We start from the raw sequence: 20,164 nt of genomic DNA on the forward strand, positions 1-20,164 counted from the left end.
GGCAAAAATGCAAAACTAGTTTATTTCTCTCTGTGCATCCTTAGATGGCTAATCCCCCTTTCCTTTGCCAACTATCTATATCTGAAGTATTCTGTATTTTGGTAACAATCTTAACGGTATTCGGCATTCGAGACAATCTCATCGGCCACCTTCGCTTCGTGTGTGGGTGCCATTTACATTTACAGGACAACAGTCGGTCTGCTTTCGGTCACCCCCTTAACCACCCCCCCCCTTCCCCCACGCGCTTCACTTACTACCCCACCCAATCACCACAATCCCCAACGCTCACTCTGTGCAATTTGTGGCCTGGCTTTAAGTTTCTGGCTTAAGTGCGCATGTCCTGGACATGGAGATTGTCTGCCCGCTTTCCTTGCTCAATTATTGACGAAAAATTGTGAAATTTGCCAGCCTGGATACTGTTAATTGCCTCCCACTACCAAATTTGTTACCCCAGCCAACGCGTAACTTTGCCCTGCTCATAAAATCACCTCAATCTTCGCTGATCGAATGAACTGATTTTGTTGTTGCTATTCCACATTCTGCGTTGACATAAACAAACAAAAGTTCACACTGAGGCAAAATAAATAAATAGAGTGAAAATTGCATTTCGTTAAATGGCGACGTCGACGATGTCGCTTAATTGAATATCGCCCAACAACAAAAGGCCAAAGCAATAACAACTATAGTTCTCCACCAGCAAATCCACTTGACGACAAGCAGCTAAGACAATTGCAGAAGGCGTGACAACCCTTTTCGCCTCGCCGCCACCCATTTTTCCGCCCGTCTTTGCACTATGCCTTCGTCATTGCATCAAAACAAAATTCAATTAAGTTGATTGCAAATCGTTGCCGTCAAAATGAAGACGAAAAGAAACAACAAAAGGAACTGAAATCGAGCAGAAATTGCATAGAATAGGCTGTACATGTCAAAGTAACGAAGTCAAAAATGTACTTAACCTATGAGAATGGTAAAAGGGACATTTTTCGTATGCGTATACGTAATATTTTAAAATCATTAAGAAAAATAACTGCCCTCTTTTGTCTAGATCACTTCGTGTTTGGTATATTTTAGTTACTTTAGTTATATTTTTTAATATTTTTTTATATATTTTTATTTAGTTCACATTCTATAGTTTTTCAATTACCATATATTTTAATCACTTTTGGATAACATTTTTAAAGCGTCAACTGTTTTGGTCATTTTATTCTTTTAAACACAGTCCGTTTACCAAACAATTTCATTAACAGTTGGCCCTGTTAATTAAGGCTTTCCATTTATTTCCTCACACTAGTTTTATCGTCCGTTTCCCCTTGCGGCTTGTTCGTGTCATCTATTGGCCAACTCTTCTTGACCGAGAGGCTAATTGGTATTGTCAGCACTGCCGCTGTCATTTAGCCAATATAATATTACTATTTTTTGCGCTGCAAACGAAATTTACATGGATATTCAAATTTAAAAAACAAAAAAAAAAATATGTTCAACTTAGTAATTTATATTTAACCGAAAAAATGTTGTTTTTGTCACTGTGAATGATTTATTTAAACAATCCGCACGCGAATAAAAACTATTAATTAATTTACAAAACATATGTGAGGCTTTCAGTGCTTGACAACAGCAGCAGAAAATGCAATTTTTCCGATATGGTTAGCCATCGCACCACACTGCGTATGTGTAATGTCACCTGACTTATTATGAACTTTGAGTGGCAAATAAATATTTGTTTTTTAGATATACAAAGGTGTCAAAAATTAATGTTGCATGAGCATTAAAAAATGCAAAATAATTACCGATATTATTTTCAAAAATATTAAATTTAAACGGTTTTTCATGATTTTCCTTTGAAACATTGCTTGTTTACCTTTTCTAATTTTTGTTCACACAAATTGGACAAACTTTGGGTAATTGTACTTCTAATTGCTTTATTACAGCTTTAATTGCTCGTTCTAAAAACGCTGGCTGTTAATTTACAGCTGTTATTTAGCAGAAGAGGGTGCGAGCGAGGTAGCTGCTCCCGGGTTAAACAGAGAGGGAAAGAGTCACTTAGTCAGGGCGATTGCTTGGCTTGTTTTTGTGATGTTTCCTTTGTTTTGTTTTGATTTGCTTTACCTCCGACTGTTTGTCTATGTTTTTTTCCTCCCTATTTCCCTGCCCTCTTCGCCATTGCCCCGTTTTCTCTCGGTTTTCCACTCGGATCCCGAAACACCGAGAAAGACCCTTTGTAAATTTTAATGGCAAATCTGCTGCCATTTGCGGCACATTTCGCGTACAATTTTCATTTTTGTTATGCCCACATATTTATTTTCATGGCTTGTCCTAGGTGGTTGGGTGTTTTGGGGGGGTGGCGGGTAGGCTCTGCGACCGCTTTTCCTATACACACGGAGAAATAATAGCAGTTTTTTATGGACGAAAATCTTATGCAGTCCTTGAAGTATGCAACAAATCATTTAATCGGGAAATGCAATTAATGGTCTAACTCATCTTCAGGCGATAACCCGAGACTCGATTACCAATTAGGTTTAAAAAAAAAAAACAAAATTTTTAAAAATATTTCCTTGTATTAAAAGTGCAGTAGTAGGTTTTTCTCCGTGCATACCACATTGCTAAAGGGGCGCACTTTACATTTGTTGTTTATTTTGGCGTGAGCGTTGCCAGCCACGAGAGCATAGAAGACATGGCCACTGCGAGCGAGGAAGAGGCGAGAGCGCCAACGAGTGAGTGTGTGAGTAAAGTGGGGAGCCGGTAAGAGAAAGAGTGAGAGAGTGAGTGAATGTCGATGGCTCTCCTTATTGTTGCTGCTTTTGCTGCCGCTGTTGCTGGCATGCCATTTCCCGTTATCAGTGGCAGACTTTCTGCCAACCTGCTGTCGCACGCTGTAAGCGTCGGCGTTGACTTCGCCGTCACTGCCTCAGCCTCTGCCTCTGTCGTCGCTCAACGGTGACGCCACGAACGCCGCACAGTGGGTGTGAAATTTAGTTCGTTCGTATTTTGTCAAATTAAAAAGGATATTATTTTTCACTGTTTTGAATAATCAATAAAATGCTTACTGGTATGTAACCAGTAAAAAAAAAAACTATTAAACTATTGACTTTGTATACTTAATAGTTTTTTAATAGAATTAAATCAATTAGCAGCCTAATTTGCATATACTGCCATTATTGATTTTTGAGTGCTAGAAAGTGGATCGCACGCCACTGTGCCTCATTTTGTGTTCCTCATTTTGGATTTTGTGCGCACGCCGTGCCAGCTAATTTTGGATTTTCTAAGCGAGCCGAGTGAAATATTTTTAGCTCCTCGACTGCGACGCAACTGCACAGTCGGCGCGGGCAGCGACGTCAACATGCAGATTTTTGCAATTGTTTGCCTTATTTGGCCGCTGACGTGATTTTGTTGTTGTTGTTGTTGTTGCCGTTGTGCTTGCTGTATTTTTAGCCAGTTGATTTATCATTCTCATTGCGTTTACGCTGCATTTGTGGCTAATCAGTATTTTGTCTCTCTTTCTCTCGTTGCAGGTGAGTTTCCCCCTTTGTTTGTCCCATCGACGCATTGTTGTACCGTGTAGATATGCATATTGTGCAGATTAAACCGTAAGTTAAGCTAAGTATCCGAGCATTAAGGAGTCGCCATTACTGGAATGTTTGCATCATCGTCGAGTTATTCTGATAAGCCTGATAAGTCAAGATCACGGGTTACGTATACGCAGCGTGGGACAACTCAGCGATTGAGTGTGCTTAACCCTATTCTGAGTGGATTCTCGAGAATCCGCTGACATTCAAGATAAATCAGATTGGAATGAGTATAAATCAGATTTATAATTAGAATATCGTTTTAATATCCGTTAATATATTACCATCTGGGCTTTATTTTTTATATCTACTACGTTTAGAGGCCATCATTTTTCTCCCTGCACTGCATAATAATTTTGTCATTTGCGTAAACAATTTAATGTGCGTGTGTGCGTGAGTGAGTGAGATATTAGAGGCCAAGTCAAGTCTTCGTAGTGCGAGTTTCTGCTGCTCACCCAAGCACTCCCCTTTTGAACTCCGCAGCCATTCGACTTCTTTCTCTTATTATTCCAATTTTCCTATGCCACTGTAGCTGTATTTTTCCCAGCTTTTCCTCCGCTTTTCCGACCGCTTTCCCCGTCGCGCGGCTTTGAAGTGTTTACATTTTGCATTTGAATTATCGCCGTTTTATATGCTTCGCTTTGATTTTCTATTCACTTGTTGTTATTGCCCTGTCTGCCTTACATTATATTAAGCTAATTTTAGTATTTAGCTTTCGTTTGCATTTCAATTCAATTTGGAGAAACGGTGGGGAAAACGCTGTGGGCTTGAAACAGACCGAGTACTGTACTTTTTTATTTTTAATTTCCAATTCGATTTAATTGTTGTTCTTGGCGCTGACGTTGTTGTTGCTGTTCCAAGTTGTTGTTATTTTTGTTTCGCCTTTTCCGATTTGATTTGTGTTAATGTGTGTGTGTGTGTGTGTGTGTGTGTGTGTGTGTGCTTGGCGCCGTTTGGCTTGGCGGCCAAACGTTCTGAACAATAAAAATTTTGAACGAAACGATAGGAAAATGCTTTGACTTTTAGGTATTTGAAAACAGTATTAGCATGGTGTTCATACTTTAAACAGAAACTGAAACTTCAAAATCCAAGAAATATGTTGCAACTATGAAAATCAGCTAATCTATAAAGATGATATCAAGACCACAAGGAAATAACTTAATAACAATAATACATATTTTTTGGTATGACCACTTTATGTATATATATATATTTATATACAAAATTGATCTTTAAAGAAACCCCCTTTGTTGATATCAGTGATTAAGTGCAGTTGAATTTTCCCTGTTAGCCTTGCTTATCTGGTGTTTATCCGTTCTGCAAGATCACTCAATTTCTCACAATTTCTCTCTTAGCTGCTGGTGGCTCTCTTTCTCCCACTTCACGCAGTTTGCCTTCGGAGAAGCTGAGTTTTGTTTACCGACTTGCTGTTGTTGTTGTTGTTGCTGCTGTCGCAATTGAAGCGCAGTTTCTGGCAGCAACAGCATGAGCTATAGTATCTATAGATATACCGATACCTATACTTATGCCTACATGTACATACAAACATATATACCCGTTCGTTCGTAGCTCCAACGGCGAGGCATGCGAAGTCCCTTCAAGCGTTTCAACGTACTTTTTTTTTTGCTGCGCTTCGGTTTGTTTGATTTGGCTTGCTCACCTTCGGCTCGACGGCAACAACAACAACAGCAGCAGCAGCAACAACAACAGTATCGAACGGACGTCGACGGAGGCAGCGACGGAACTGCGAATTCGATGGAGACGTCGGTGGCGGTCTCAACCTGAAATCCAACCTGAAACTCGAAACGAACCCGAGGCTCGTGCTGTGTTTCATTTGAATGGGCACACGACGAACGGAGTTCGAGTTGGATTGGCCACAGTGTGCCGGCCAAATTGGAAGCCTTTGGTTCCACTTTGCGAAAACTTTTAAATTCGCTTAACCAAATTGACAGCTTTAGGGCCATTTCAACATACGTACACGTTTGGTTTCTTAAAATGTAGATGGTAAAGGGGGAAAATCTTTTCGGTTGCACGCTAACGTCAGGGTGGAAGAATGAAAAGCAGTTAATTTCTAGAGAATATATCGTATCGTTAATATTTAATAGTCTTCCTTACAAACCTTAGACATAATTGTGAAAAAGTATAATTTATGTAGTCATCGGGAAACCAATTTCTGGAAGCTGTCGGACGAGTACTTGTAACTGTAGTCATTTATCACAGGCATCTTTTGCAAATACCTTGGCTCAAAGGACCTCATTTCCCCATGCTCTCCCTTTTGGTCTCTTTCTGTCTACCCATCCCGCTTGCACTTGATCCTGTGCCTAGGCCATAAATATCGTATTAAATATTTGCCTTAGTATCGCCTGCGATGTCGGCGTTTCGCGTTTGCATTAACGCCGAATGTTGTCTGTTTATCTCGCTAGTTATTGTTCGCGCTGCCCATAGGTGGTGTTTTGCCATTTTCGAGGGGGGTGTTCATGTGTCCATGGGCCATAGGGGAAGGGGAAGGGGGAAGGGGGAAGGAAGGAGGCTTGCTGGCAAGAGGAACAAGGGGGGGGGAGGGTTTCGGCTCTGGTTTGGTGGTTGCAAACTTTTGTGGCATTGCCAGTTGATTGGATTGCCATGAGATGAACTTGGCGTCGCATGTGAATGTGTGCGTGTGTGCGAATGAGTGTGGCAAGTGATTTATGAGTCCCCAGTGCTGATATGGGATACGCTATACGCTATGGATATACAATAGATACAATGTCATTAGCGCTCTCGCCGATACACTGCTCCTTTTTCCAACGTAAACTCCCTATTTCTTTCGTCGATTTTAATTTAAGCACATAATGGCGATATCATTGACACCCAGTAGTTTAACATTTAATTTTAGCAAGTTTTGCTTGTGTTAACATTATTTGGGTTTCACTGTGCTGCAGAGCGCACATTCCGAAAGGAAACACTTAACTGCTTAAGGGAATCTAGGAGCTTGCGACATTCCTGTAACGAACACTGACAAAAATCAACTAAATTTCAACAAGTGGAGTTTCTGTTTCTATCTCTCTCTCGATCGACAATAAGTTGGAGTTATTTCTAGAAAAAACGAAGCATATTGAAGATGATGCAGCCAGCGGAACAGATCTTCTCCTGCGGATTCGAACTCTTCGGGCGAGTACAGGGTGTGTGTTTGCGGAAGCAGACACGAGATCTGGCCACAATGAACCAGGTGCGCGGGTGGGTGATGAACACGGACGAGGGCACGGTGAAGGGACAGCTGGAGGGCACACTGCCCAAGGTCAACGTGCTGAAGTTCTGGCTACTGAATATCGGCAGTCCGCGCTCGATTATCGAGCGGGCGGAATTCACGCCCACCAAGGAGATCACTTCGCACAACTTTAGCCGATTCTCGATTCGCTACCACAATGTGGCAGCAACGAAAAAGGCCATTTAATAAAGAATTTAGACTTGTAGTCTACTACCGAAAATTGGAACTGTGTATTTGCTGTAACTATTTGTTTGGACCTTTAAATTGAGCTGCCTACGAATGGAGCCCAGTTGTGCTTCTGCGAGCATCATTTATAAACCTCTAAAATGAAAAACAGGCTGCTGCCAGCCACTAATTAAGCCGCACAAAGAAATGCTCAGCGCAATTACATGGAGGCTGGCACATCCACTATGTACTTATTTTAATATATGTATCTACAAAGTAAATATATGTACATATGTATATATATATATATGTGAGATGACTTGGTTAGACAGACACCTGCAGCTTCAGCTTCAGCTTCAGTTTTAGCCTCGGCTTGGCCACATTTCCAGTTGAGCGACGCCCCAAACTGGCAATGAGTTTTTACGGCACACAAACAGCAGCCAACAGGCAACAGACAATACTGGCTATAAGGAAAATCTAGAATAACAACAGAGAGCCACAAATATTTATCGCAGTGCGCTGAACAAGAACAGATTGACTATTTGATTGAAGGTGAAAATCTAGTAAGTCGTGACTTCTCAAGGCGGAAGGAAATGCCTTGAAATGCATTTTTGGGTAAATGTTATCTGTTATGAGAATAACGGTAGATATATATATATGAATTATACGTATACATATATGTACGTAATCCGCTGTCTATTCAACGAATGCATTTATTGCATAGGAAGTTAAGATTTCAAGTGTTGGAAAGTTCACTGTACTGTTTCCGAATTTCATTATTGACAGTTACATGTGTTAGCCTGCTGTTAGAAAAGTGCAAGCTGGTTTCTTAAGTAATATACTAAGTAATATTAAGTGTAACTCTGTTTGTAAATACCATATTTCCGAATTTGATGATGCTTATTCCGATTTAAACCCGTGTGGTTTTAAATCAAAATCGGATTGAAATCAAAGTGCCACATGCATGTCTTATCACATTTTCGAGTTGTCCAAGTGTAACTCGTAACTCGGAGCGAGAATCCAGTTGCCCAGCGCGCCTAGCTGTTGGCGTTGTAGCTGTTGTTGTTGCGCCCCCAAATGCCCTCCATGGGTCGCTGACTACCACGACGCCGCCACTGCCACTGCTCGGGCGATGGCGTCACTGCCGGCGTCTCTGCCGCCGAAGCACTGCGCATAATCACAACAAAATCAAACAAATGAACGGCACTGACACAGCGGCAACACCAACGGCAACAGCAGCAGCAGCAGCAGCAGCAACATCAACGCAGCGGCAGCAACATCACCGCAACAGCAACAGCTTCGAGTCGCGTGTGTGCGTTCATGTGAGGTTGTGTTGGCAACTTCGTTGCGTGTGTAACAGGCGCCCAGATTTTCCGAGAGAGCTGAAAAAGAACATTTTCACATGCGGAGTGGGGTGGAGTGTTCCCATTTGTGGATGTTGGGTTTGCGGAATTTTTATAGGTTAAGCTGTAAGCGGTGTGAAGAGAGGGGGGCGAGAGGAGTGTTGTTGTAGAGAGGAGGCAAGGGGGCGTGGCAGAGAGGCTGGGGCGAGCGAAGAGGGTTGCTGGTGTGGCCTTAACTAGTTTCAGCCGGCCGGTGTCGTTGCCTTATAAACGAGCTAAAAATGCGAGATAAAGAGCGCTTCGCACGACTCACTCGACTCACTGGACTCACTTGGATTTTTGTGAGTGATTCCTGCGAAACCCCAAACACAAACCCAAAACCTCTGAATTTTCCCAGAACACCCCCCCACCCCCCAACGTTTCCCCCGCTTTACCATCAGCTCAAATTCCTTTGCGCATTCCTACGACGTTGATGTCGCTGCCTGTTTCCGGTGTCACTTCCTTATTTAGTTGTTCACGTTTGTTTGTTGTTTTGTGCTGTTGCCTGGCTTTTGGGTAGGATTTCGCTGGATTTCGTCCTTGTAGGCTCAACCCAATTTAACAGCCATCAGAAAGTGGGCAGCGAATTCAATTTGCCTGAAAGCCACCCACAAAAAAAAGAAACAAAACAAAAAAAGAAGCGAAGCAAGGAAAACAGAAACGGTGATCATTAGTTGGATTATTATTAGTCTATTAGTGGTAATCAAATTTATGGCACAAATACAAATTGAGGGAAAACTTTCATGACGCCAAAATGGAAATTGAAAACAGCGAGTGGGGCAGCGGTGGAGCTTGGTTGGAATGGTGGAACGGGGGAGGGGGGGGGGTAAGACAGGTTGTCGCGGCATACATAAATGCAAACACTTTGTGCAAATATTTGTGTCATTAAACAAATGACAAACGAATTGGTTTCAACATGAAAGCCAAGAGAGAGCGAAAGAGTAAGAGAGAGAGAGAGAGCAGCTGACATGCAACATGCTAACAGCAGCAGCAGCAGCAGCTTATCAACCGTCTGTTATGGCTAACAGCGACATCCCCGCAGCAACACCCATACCAACAGCCACCCACTCGCACACAGATACTCACTCGCTGCGGCGCTGCAACAATGCAAAAAGCAAACTTTCTCGCTGCCGGCGTCGCAGCTGGCGTCGTGTTGCTGCTGCTGCTGCCGCTGCCAGCGTCGCTCGCGTCGCTCGAAGTCGCTTCGTTTGGCTTCGCTGACAGCGGCTCGTGCCAGTACTCAACCGACTGCCAAACGGCGCACGACAAACCAGCAGCAGCATCAGCAGCAGCAGCAGCAGCTGAGGCAACAGCAACAGCAACACGACGCCAGCAGCAGTAACAGCCGCACGGCAGAAACAGCAACACTAGCCAAAGAAAAGCTGAGCGCTTTTTTTTTTTAGTTGTTTGCGGTTCGTTCCCTCAGCGATAAAAACACAACAGCAGCAACGCAACAGCAACAACAAAGGCAACATCAACGACTATGGCAATATAACAAAAGAAAACAAATTAAAAAGAAATACTAAAATATGCACTTAAAGTTAATGAAGAAATAAAGTGTTCGAGTGCTTAAAAACATTAGTGTTTGAAAAGTGAAAAGCGAAACAATTTCGTGTCAAACATGAAGAGTTATAGTATTTTTTAATCGCAAAGATGAGAGAAAAACATAAACAACAAAAATGATTGTAAATTCCTTAAATTCCATATATAGAGGTGTTATCAGCAGAACAATAATGTATTTTCCAAAGTAAATCTGCTGTGATCAAAATCAGCTGTGAATGAGTGTAAAAAATTCGTTTGTGTGCTTATGGAATTTCGTTTATTTTATTTACGAGATCTTCTGCTAAATTCCTGTGTGCTTTCTAGCAATTATTTAACTCAACCCTCCCCCTGTGTCCTGTTTATTTATTTGACATTTTATTCGCTTTTTCGTGTCTGGTTCTTGGATGGGAAATTGTGCATAGCAAATGCAAATTTATTAGGTGCAGACTTCGTAAGACTCACGTAAGACGTAAAATGGCAGAAATTAAAAATCATAAATCAAAAGTGCTAAATAAATCAGGAGGAAAATTGAGCAAACAAAAAAAAAAAAACGTGTGCTTATGTGTGTCTGTGTTTTTCTTTTTTTTTTTTTTTGCCACTCTTTTGGCTCGATGGAAACCATTAATTACATTGCAGTAAATCCGTTTGGGAATTTGTACGTTCTGCATTATTTTCGTTTTCATAAATTATAAACTTTTATGTTCGATGCTAGAATTTGCTTGCTAAAATATCAAAGAAAACATTTTTGGCCAACATAAATTTCCGTTTGATTTCTCCGCGTGAGTGTGCGTGTGTGTACGCTAGTGTGCCTCAGTGTGTGTTACGCATATTGCTTAGACAAGTGGCCAAGAAATGTACGGTGCAGGGGGGAGGGGGGGTTAGTGGCAGCGGAGAGGGTAGGAGCAGATCTGAGCGAGCAATTGGTCGTTTGTTATGCCCTCACCAAAAAGTGGGGCATGCTCACAATGCCATGAAGTAGAACACGTTTGGAATTGTGCATATATTTGTATCTGCACTTACAGTATTCATAAAAATGTGCGCATACACTAATGGCCATCTGTGCTTCAGTTTGTGTGCCCTGCAATGGTAAAACAATTGGGCTGATTAACGGTTTTGAATTATGCAAATTTCGATGGTTAGCTATCAGCGTGATATTTAGATGCAAACACCTGCTGTTACATTTCTTTAATTGCTCCGCTTTTCAAGAGTTTTCTTTAACGGAACTGTGATTTGGGGTTTTGCGTGTATATAGTGACTATTTCATTAGGCAGCTAAACTATTTGATATATATATTTATTTTAAGGGTATCCCAAAGTTACCCATACTCCAGAACTTCTTCCACGCTTTTGTCTCTTGGTGTATAATTGAATAGTGAGAGACAAGAGCATCTAGGAATTCTTGGGCGAAACAACAGCGATAGTAATAGCAACAATTGCCTTGGAGCGAGCAACAAGCTAACTTAAACCGAACCGAGAAATCTGGCTTAGCCGTTTGGCGTTGCGGAAATTGATGCTGCCTCTGCCTCAGTCTCTGCCGCCGTCGCAGTCGGCGTCGCTGCGTTGCTGCGACTACATTAATCTTACTTTTATTGCTCTTTCGGTTGTTACTGTTGTTTAATTAATTTTTGGTAAACATAATTTCGCATTGTGCGCCAGCTCAGTTAAATGACTTGAATAATGATTTATAATTCACTTCGCAAATTTCTTGCGATTTTCATTTTCCTTTCCTTTCGCCACTGCCGCCCACTTTTTAATAATTTGCAAAAAATTAATAGAATGCAAAATATAATGCGAGTAAGTGAAGTGCGAATGCTAGGGGCGAAAGGCGAGGAAATGGGCAGCAAAGAGTGGGGCGCTAAACAAGGCCATAATATTACGCATACGCCGTGTGTGTCGGAAAAATATGGGGTAAGAAATGGTTAAAATAGCAAGGAATTAATTGGTGGCGTTCGTTTTCAAGGGGTGGTGCAAAAAAAGGGGGGGGGGGCAAAAAAGGCGGCTTTCTGTTATGGCTGACACTTGAGCGAACGTTTTAAGTTACACTTTTAATTAATTGTTGTGAATAAATGATGGCCCGCTGGCAAAGAGGAAAACGCACGAGAACAGTGGAACTGGAAAGAAAAAACAGTTGACAAAGAGCCGGGGGAAAACTATTTGCATATCTCATTTAAAGTGCATGCAAAATTGGAATTCGAAGTTGGATTTTCTGTTTTAAACTCAACTTCTTAATTCTAGATTTTATACAGTTTATTTATGTATAAAATTAAGAATGATAGTAATAACGAATGATAATGATGATGCTACTTATTAAAACGATTTTCAAATTCTTTATTTTAATTTAGTTGGTTTCAACTTCATCAATCAATGCACTAATATTTCATGCCCAATTTATGTGTTAACAACAGCTCCAACAATTACTCCAAATCTTTTTGATTTCCCCACCCAAACGTATTGACCACGTCCGCCTCCTTTTTCTTGCGTATCCAAGGCCACTTCTCCTCTATCATCTTTCAGTGCCTCAGTGTCTCTCAGCACCTATATACCACACAATGTAGCAACTAGCAACTCGACTCGACCAACTAATCAAATAACACGGACGCGAAGCGAAGGCTTTCCACGAAACATTTGATGTGTTTTTCCGATGATTTTTGTGTTGCTTTTGTTGTTGGGGAAGAGACGATTTCCGTTTTCGGACTAGCTGCTATATGGCTATAGTGTATTGTTTTGTTTTTTTTTTTCTTCTTCTTTTTCTGGTGCTGAGTGGCGGAGAGTGTCGGTTTGGATTCGCCGCTAATTCGCATTAATCATACGACGCGTTGGACGCGCTCTCTATTGTTTATGCATTGGAATCATGAAAACGAAATTCGTACAAACTGAACTGCTGAACGTCGCCAATGTGGAAAGAAGCTTTTCCACATTTTTATTTTTACACGCAAAAAATTTACTAGCTCTCGTCGACGTGGATGGAGGTGGAGGCGAGAGGGAGACAGTGTGCAAGAGAGATGGGTGAGGTCTTCTTACTCACGCTCTTTGTTGTTGCTTATTTTTAATGTGTCAAGGTTCGCGGCATAATTTCTGTTGCTTTATTTCATTTGCGCGTAAAGCAAACAGAAAATATATTAAAGCGCGACGCAGGCTGATAGACAGTGAAGATACAGAAACGAGTCATAAACTGAGAAAGGTTTGACTTTCTTTTTGAGCAACAGCAATCAGAATAGGTTTAAACGTATTTGTAAAAAAAAAGAATTAATTTCATAACTAGATTTGTAGAAATAGCGATCTAGTGACTTGAGACACGTACTCCTTTCTCTGTGATTTCTGTTTAGCTCGTCACAATGTGACCAGTACTTCTGAGAGCCCAACCTTCGATTTTCAGTATACCTCAGACCCCAGACACTTACCCCCCCCCCCCTCCCCCTGACAAAGTTATTAAGCCCCACCACCAGCAAGACATAAAAGCCAAGACGGAGGCCAGAGCGAAGGCAAAGGCGAAGATGAGGATGTCGACATCGGAGGCGACGCATCGATAAATGTAAATGCAGTAAATGTAGTGGGGAATTAGGGGAGGCATGGGCATGGGTATGGGCATGGGGAGACGGGAGCTCCTCAAAGGGTTGGGGTAGGCTAAAGGGTACGGTACGAGGCTATGGTATAGTTATAGGTGAAAAAGATGGAAGGCAAAGTGTGCGTGGTGTGGGGGTGGCAATACGGAGAGGGCAAAACATTTTTATTACCGCAGTGGAGTCGTAAAAAACTAAATTACTTTTAAGTTTGTAAATTGTGTGAGCTCTACCGCTCTCTTTCTGCACGAGCATACCCATCTCTTTCTGCAATAGGTTACATATTACGGCACCCTTTCCCTTCTCCCTTTTTCGCATTTCTATACCACTACCGTTTTCCCAACGCTTCTGGTCAACGCAAGTTTGCATTCTTTGTGTCACGCTTCCATCGAAAGATACCGAAAACACAGATACATTTGCAGATACAGATACAGCCAGCGAAAGAGACGGCGAGTGTGAAGATAGAGGGCAGTATAAAAGAGACAGCATGATCGATGGTAGCAGCGGCAGAGGCGCAGGGAAAAACAAATTTATGAAACGTCATTTATTCATAATGAGCCAAGCGAATGGGGAAAAGTGTTGGCGCGTGTATCGAAGTGAACGTTGGTACACAGGGCAATGTGATGGGCGGGGGGGTGGTGGTTAAAAGAAATGGGAGAGATGGGAGAAATGGGAGATGGCCGAAACGGGACAATTGTGTGCATTGCATTTCGAGTGTTGTAAAGTGCCATAAACTTATTAGGCGAAAGTGTTTCGTGAGTGCGAGAGATTGTGCATGAATGTGAATGCGTAATGAGTGCTATTCACTTTGTTATTCATTTGGGGAATAGTTTTGCAGGCGATTGTAATTGTTTAACCACCGATTGAGTGGCTATCGATGACCTGAGAGTGGGATCCTTCGCCGCTTAAGAGGACATTTTCCTTATTGAATAAATAATTTAATTAGGCTGTGTGGGTTGCGACCTTAAGTGAGTGGTTTTTGTTTTTATGTACCAAATATGTTTTAAAGGACTTTGAACAGTGTCGATAAAAAGAAAGTTTTAACTTTAAACTTATAGGTTTTGAAACATTTCATTCCAAAAACATCCAGTTTGTAGCTAGACTACATTGGATATATTTATTTCGAATATTTGTGTATATAAATCTCGAATGTGAAAAACCCCCGTTTTATAGAATCTTCACTGTATGAATGTAGTCGCAGAGAATGTTTTTAAATTGTGGTAAATAATTCTGAACGCAGCAAACGAGTCACTTGCGGTTATCCAGAGCATTTCGCAACCTTCCGCACACTTGCAACCGAGTCCTCTGCTTCTTCTTCACTTTGAAGTATTATATCGTGTGCACTAAATACTCACACAGATATATATGTACCTACATACAGCGGCATACACACGCACACCTCGCGACCCCACACACATGTCATTGTGTTGGTTGCTGCGCCTATTCGCGGCTATTTTGTATACATTTTGCATTAATTAAAAACAAAATAAACAGCTAAAGTCGCGGGCGCTTGGCCTGCACGGAGGCATGAAAATAAAAACTGAAAAGCAAACACATTCTGATTTAAATGTGATTGTTTTCTTGTTTTCTTTTTTTATGCCATCGTCTTTTTTTTTTGGTTTTTATCCTCTTCGTTTTACGTACCCAGCAAGTGGTATTAATTTTATGATTTTTCAACAAAATGATACTTGGGAATTATGTACATGCATATGTATAGAACAAATCATTAAAACGCCAGATTTATTTGCAATAGTTAAGCGAGCCTACGAGAAATGCAAGTTTTGAAATATTTCTAATATAACCTTTGCATTAACATACATTTTTAAATAAAGTAATGGTCTTAATTTTGTACAGGGGGAAATAAAAGAATCTATTTTAAACATTATCTATTCCATTTAAAGATACGGTTAGGCATTTTTATATAGACAAATGTGTAGATACTTCTCTATATGTCCCATATACCCCTTGATTACACGATTGAGGGGTATCGAAAGCGCTGAAGTAAGGCAGAACAGAAACAAAAACAACAACAAAAGCGGAGCCGACGCCAACACAACGCACACTAGCACATAAGTTCTCACACAGATACTCTGGCGTTCTGGTTCTCTTTTCTCAGTCGACTTCGGCATTCTGCCACTGATTAGAAGTGTCTTTGCCTTTTATGTTATTGTTTCTGCCTCTGCACAGCTTTCTGTGTTTTTTAAGGTTTGTTTTTTGTACACATTTTGAGACGTCTTTTTATGTGAGTGTGTGTGAGTGTGATTTTTGCCAATGGCTGTGTGCACTTGCGATTTTCATGAAATTTCGCTACGGCTTTTCAATAATTTGTGCACGTCTTGCAAGTGAATTTCTTTTGATTACTCTTGCCAAGTCAGCGATGTAGTTGCCATTGTTGTTGAGTGTTAATCGAATCGTGCTTCCCATCAATGCAGTATATACGATATGCGTTATATGTACATGTGTAACACTAATTTATGTATAATTTCTCACTGTGTGCGCCGCAGCTGAATAAATCAAATTACAATCAAAAGAACTCGAGATCGACGAAGAAAACTGTGAAGAAAATCAAAAGCCAAATGCGCCCGCGAAGTAAATGCAACAAAATGCTATATTTTCGACGCTGCTCAGCACTGTCGACGTCGTTACACAACACTGGTCCGAAAAGTTCACCCTATCGTGTGGTAGCCTAAAATCTCCCCACAAATCCCCGGACCAAGTCTACCAACGCGCTTTTAAAAATCATCGTGCTAAAGCTGTTCAAACTTTTGTGTCTATATATCCGAAGTGTTTTCAAAACCGAACTCTCGACTCTTAATGTCCGAACTACTCAAAAACTAAACTAAATCTTCGCCCAAGCCAGCAAAAGCTAAAAACGAACTATCTATGAATATTTGGGTAAGATTTGGGTAACTAATGAGAGTTTTTATTGCTTTCAATGTTATTATCATTTAAGCTTGTCCCACTTTTTAAGTTGTGGATAAGAGCAACATAATAGTTTTAAAATTAAATTGTTTTCTTATCTACAAAATGTTTTCGTTCTTTAGATTTTCTATATAGCTCATTACTATTTTGTAATTGATCGAATACAGTTTCAACTTATTTTTTAGGATTATATTTACACTGTAGCATTGAGAAACTTTATATTACTATAACGTATACTTTATTTTCTCTCCTAATTTAGCAACAAAAATTCCTGAAACGACCCGCGGAGGATGTTGACAATGGCCCTGACAGCTTTGAACCGCCGCACAAGTTGCCTAATAATAACAACAATAGCAATAGCAACAACAACAACGGCAATGCGAATGCCAACAACGGCGGCAATGGCTCCAATACCGGCAACAACACGAACAACAATGGCAACAGCACCAACAACAACGGCGGCAGCAACAACAACGGCTCTGAGAATCTAACCAAATTCTCGGTGGAAATTGTTCAGCAACTGGAGTTTACCACATCGGCGGCCAATTCGCAACCGCAACAGATTAGCACTAATGTCACTGTAAAGGCGCTGACCAACACATCGGTGAAGAGTGAACCAGGTGTGGGCGGTGGCGGAGGGGGCGGCGGTGGAGGCGGTAGCGGTAACAACAACAATAACGGAGGCGGGGGAGGCGGCGGAAACGGTAATAACAACAACAACGGAGGTGATCATCACCAGCAACAGCACCAGCAGCAGCAGCAACAACAAGGCGGCGGACTGGGTGGCCTCGGGAATAATGGAAGGGGCGGGGGACCCGGCGGCATGGCGACGGGTCCCGGGGGCGTGGCCGGTGGACTTGGCGGCATGGGCATGCCACCCAACATGATGTCCGCCCAACAGAAGTCGGCCCTCGGCAATCTGGCCAATTTGGTGGAGTGCAAACGGGAACCGGATCACGATTTTCCCGATCTCGGCTCATTGGACAAGGATGGCGGTGGCGGACAGTTTCCCGGCTTTCCCGATCTACTCGGGGATGATAACTCGGAGAACAACGACACGTTCAAGGATCTCATCAACAACCTGCAGGACTTCAATCCCAGTTTCCTCGATGGCTTCGATGAGAAACCGCTGCTGGACATAAAGACGGAGGATGGCATCAAGGTGGAGCCGCCCAATGCCCAGGATTTGATCAATAGCCTGAATGTGAAGTCCGAGGGCGGTTTGGGTCATGGTTTCGGTGGCTTTGGCCTGGGTCTGGACAATCCGGGCATGAAGATGCGTGGCGGCAATCCTGGCAACCAAGGTGGCTTTCCCAACGGTCCGAATGGCGGGACAGGTGGTGCTCCCAATGCTGGTGGTAATGGTGGAAACTCTGGTAATCTCATGTCCGAACATCCGTTGGCTGCTCAGACACTCAAGCAAATGGCCGAGCAGCATCAGCACAAGAATGCCATGGGCGGCATGGGTGGATTCCCACGACCGCCGCACGGCATGAATCCGCAGCAACAGCAGCAGCAGCAACAACAGCAGCAACAGCAACAGGCCCAGCAGCAACATGGTCAGATGATGGGACAAGGACAGCCGGGTCGCTATAACGACTACGGCGGCGGCTTTCCCAATGACTTTGGCCTGGGACCCAATGGTCCGCAGCAGCAGCAGCAGGCGCAGCAACAGCAGCCGCAGCAGCAACACCTGCCGCCGCAGTTCCATCAGCAAAAGGGTCCTGGCCCAGGAGCCGGCATGAATGTGCAGCAGAATTTCCTGGACATCAAGCAGGAGCTCTTCTATTCCTCTCAAAACGATTTCGATCTCAAGCGTCTGCAGCAGCAGCAGGCCATGCAACAGCAGCAGCAGCAGCAACACCATCAACAACAACAGCAGCAGCAGCAGCCCAAAATGGGTGGTGTTCCCAATTTCAACAAACAACAGCAGCAGCAACAGGTGCCGCAGCAGCAACTGCAGCAGCAGCAGCAGCAGCAGCAGCAACAACAGCAACAGCAGCAGCAGCAGTACTCACCCTTCAGCAACCAGAACCCCAATGCGGCGGCCAACTTCCTCAATTGTCCGCCAAGGGGCGGTCCAAATGGCAACCAGCAGCCGGGCAATCTGGCGCAGCAGCAACAGCAACCCGGGGCTGGACCGCAGCAGCAACAGCAGCGCGGCAACGCCGCCAATGGGCAGCAGAACAATCCGAATGCCGGACCCGGCGGCAACACCCCAAATGCGCCGCAGCAGCAGCAGCAACAATCGACCACCACAACGCTGCAGATGAAGCAGACGCAGCAGTTGCACATTAGCCAGCAGGGTGGCGGTGCCCATGGTATTCAGGTGAGTCCATATATCCTTATAGCCAGCTAAGAAGCGTAGTAAACACCGTCGAGAAATCCACAATGATAGCCCTAAAAAGAGCCAAATGTGTGTGGCCCGTTGCCTATATGGAGCTTATCCAATGGCATAACGCTACTTAATGCCATTGACACGTATGTAAATTTCCATGCATATTTAAGTTATCAGCGTAACGAAGTCAACAGCTTTTCACGAAAATCCCAACAGCAGAGGCAGCAGCGGAAAAGCTCCTAGGGGGTGGTTTTTTCACATTGAGTGAAACTGCTTTTCCACTCGACCATTTCACTCAGTCAAATGACTGCTGCTTGTTTTCTTTATATTTATCTGCCTTTGTTTTTGTTGTCGCGAAAGGATCATAAATCATGTTGGGGCAAACAAGACGAGCAAACGAACCTTTGCCCGCTTTTCCCGCTCTCTCTCTCTCGCTCTCTCGCTCTCCCCATCTCTCTCGTTCGCCGAGTTTTCACTCTCTTGCCTGGCGTTTAACCCTCGGTTTTCCATTTCCACTCGCTAGGCGAGTTTATCTCTGTCCATTAATTTTACCACACATCTGTTCATAAAATTGCTCGGCGACCTGGCGCTCGGCTTCAGTGAGTCCTCGGCAGCGAGCGAGTGTCCTGGCGCTGCGGGCTTCTCTCGTCGGCGTCCACCGACCTCAGCCAGTCGCTTTTCCCGCCACCCCACTTGCCTCGAATTTCCCGAGCTCCATGTGCGCCATTTTCATTACGTGAGCGAGAAAAGGGACGCTAACAGCAAAAAATGTGGAATTGAGCTTGGCTTCTATATTGCTCGGTTGTGTTTTAGGGTTTTTCTTGAATGGAAATTTCTGTTTCAAGTAGCGAAAAAGGAGCTTTAAGATCTAAGAAAAAGCGTGTAGGAAACCGAAAAAGGAAGCTAATCTATGCACAAAAATGTCCAGACAAGGGATGCAATGGAGAACGTGAGAAGCCTTAGAAGATCTAGCCAAACAGAAGCTATTTGTAGCTTAAGGGAACAATGAAACAGGGGAAATGCCAGGAAAATGAAACATTATTTGTTAAAGAGTATTATTTATTGTATTATTTTTGTTTTTCTAATGTATATTTGTATTATATAAATGTGGATAATATAAATAATGCAATCTTAGTCCACATTATTTATTACAACATCTCTATTCTAGTTATTTAGTATAGTATTCTAGCATTCTATTTCTAGTTTTTTTTCTAGCTGCCTAGTCTAGTCGCATATATCTGATCCTTATTTATTGAGCTCCATTTTGGAAACAGCCCCAAAGTGCATGGGCCCATGAACATTTACTGAGCTTCGTCATCACTCATCCATATAGTAATGCATTCATCATTTGATTGCGCCACCACGACCCCGCCCCCTAGCTCCATTGCCCCCCACCCCCCTTTGCCTTTGCCTTTGATGGGCACTTTTTTTTCCGGAAAATGCATG

At 42.8% G+C, this 20,164-nt stretch overlaps 2 protein-coding genes across 5 annotated transcripts in view; both read left to right on the forward strand.

Annotated features, from left to right (window-relative positions):
* Positions 1-20,164, forward strand: part of mam (mastermind) — a 69,154-nt gene that overhangs the window by 30,868 nt on the left and 18,122 nt on the right. For 3 of the 4 annotated variants that reach the window (NM_080376.2, NM_001299472.1, NM_166030.2), the window contains one exon: positions 16,640-18,709. In NM_080376.2, coding sequence (NP_525115.1) covers positions 16,640-18,709 — 2,070 coding nt within the window. Of the gene's footprint in view, positions 1-9,592; positions 9,770-15,962; positions 16,354-16,639; positions 18,710-20,164 lie in introns of those variants that run through there. The other variant, NM_206109.2, reaches the window with a different exon arrangement.
* On the forward strand, positions 6,550-7,026 carry CG18371 (uncharacterized protein). The gene has a single exon (NM_137079.2). The coding sequence runs from the start codon at positions 6,664-6,666 to the stop codon at positions 6,994-6,996; it is 333 nt and encodes a 110-aa protein (NP_610923.1). The 5' UTR covers positions 6,550-6,663; the 3' UTR covers positions 6,997-7,026.

Source organism: Drosophila melanogaster, chromosome 2R (assembly GCF_000001215.4).
Source record: "Drosophila melanogaster chromosome 2R".
In the NCBI taxonomy this organism is placed as follows: Eukaryota; Metazoa; Arthropoda; class Insecta; order Diptera; family Drosophilidae; genus Drosophila; species Drosophila melanogaster.

What these genes read in the sequence shown, in the direction of transcription:
- CG18371 (NM_137079.2), top strand. Translation starts at nt 6,664, where the DNA reads ATGATGCAGCCAGCGGAACAGATCTTCTCCTGCGGATTCGAACTCTTC.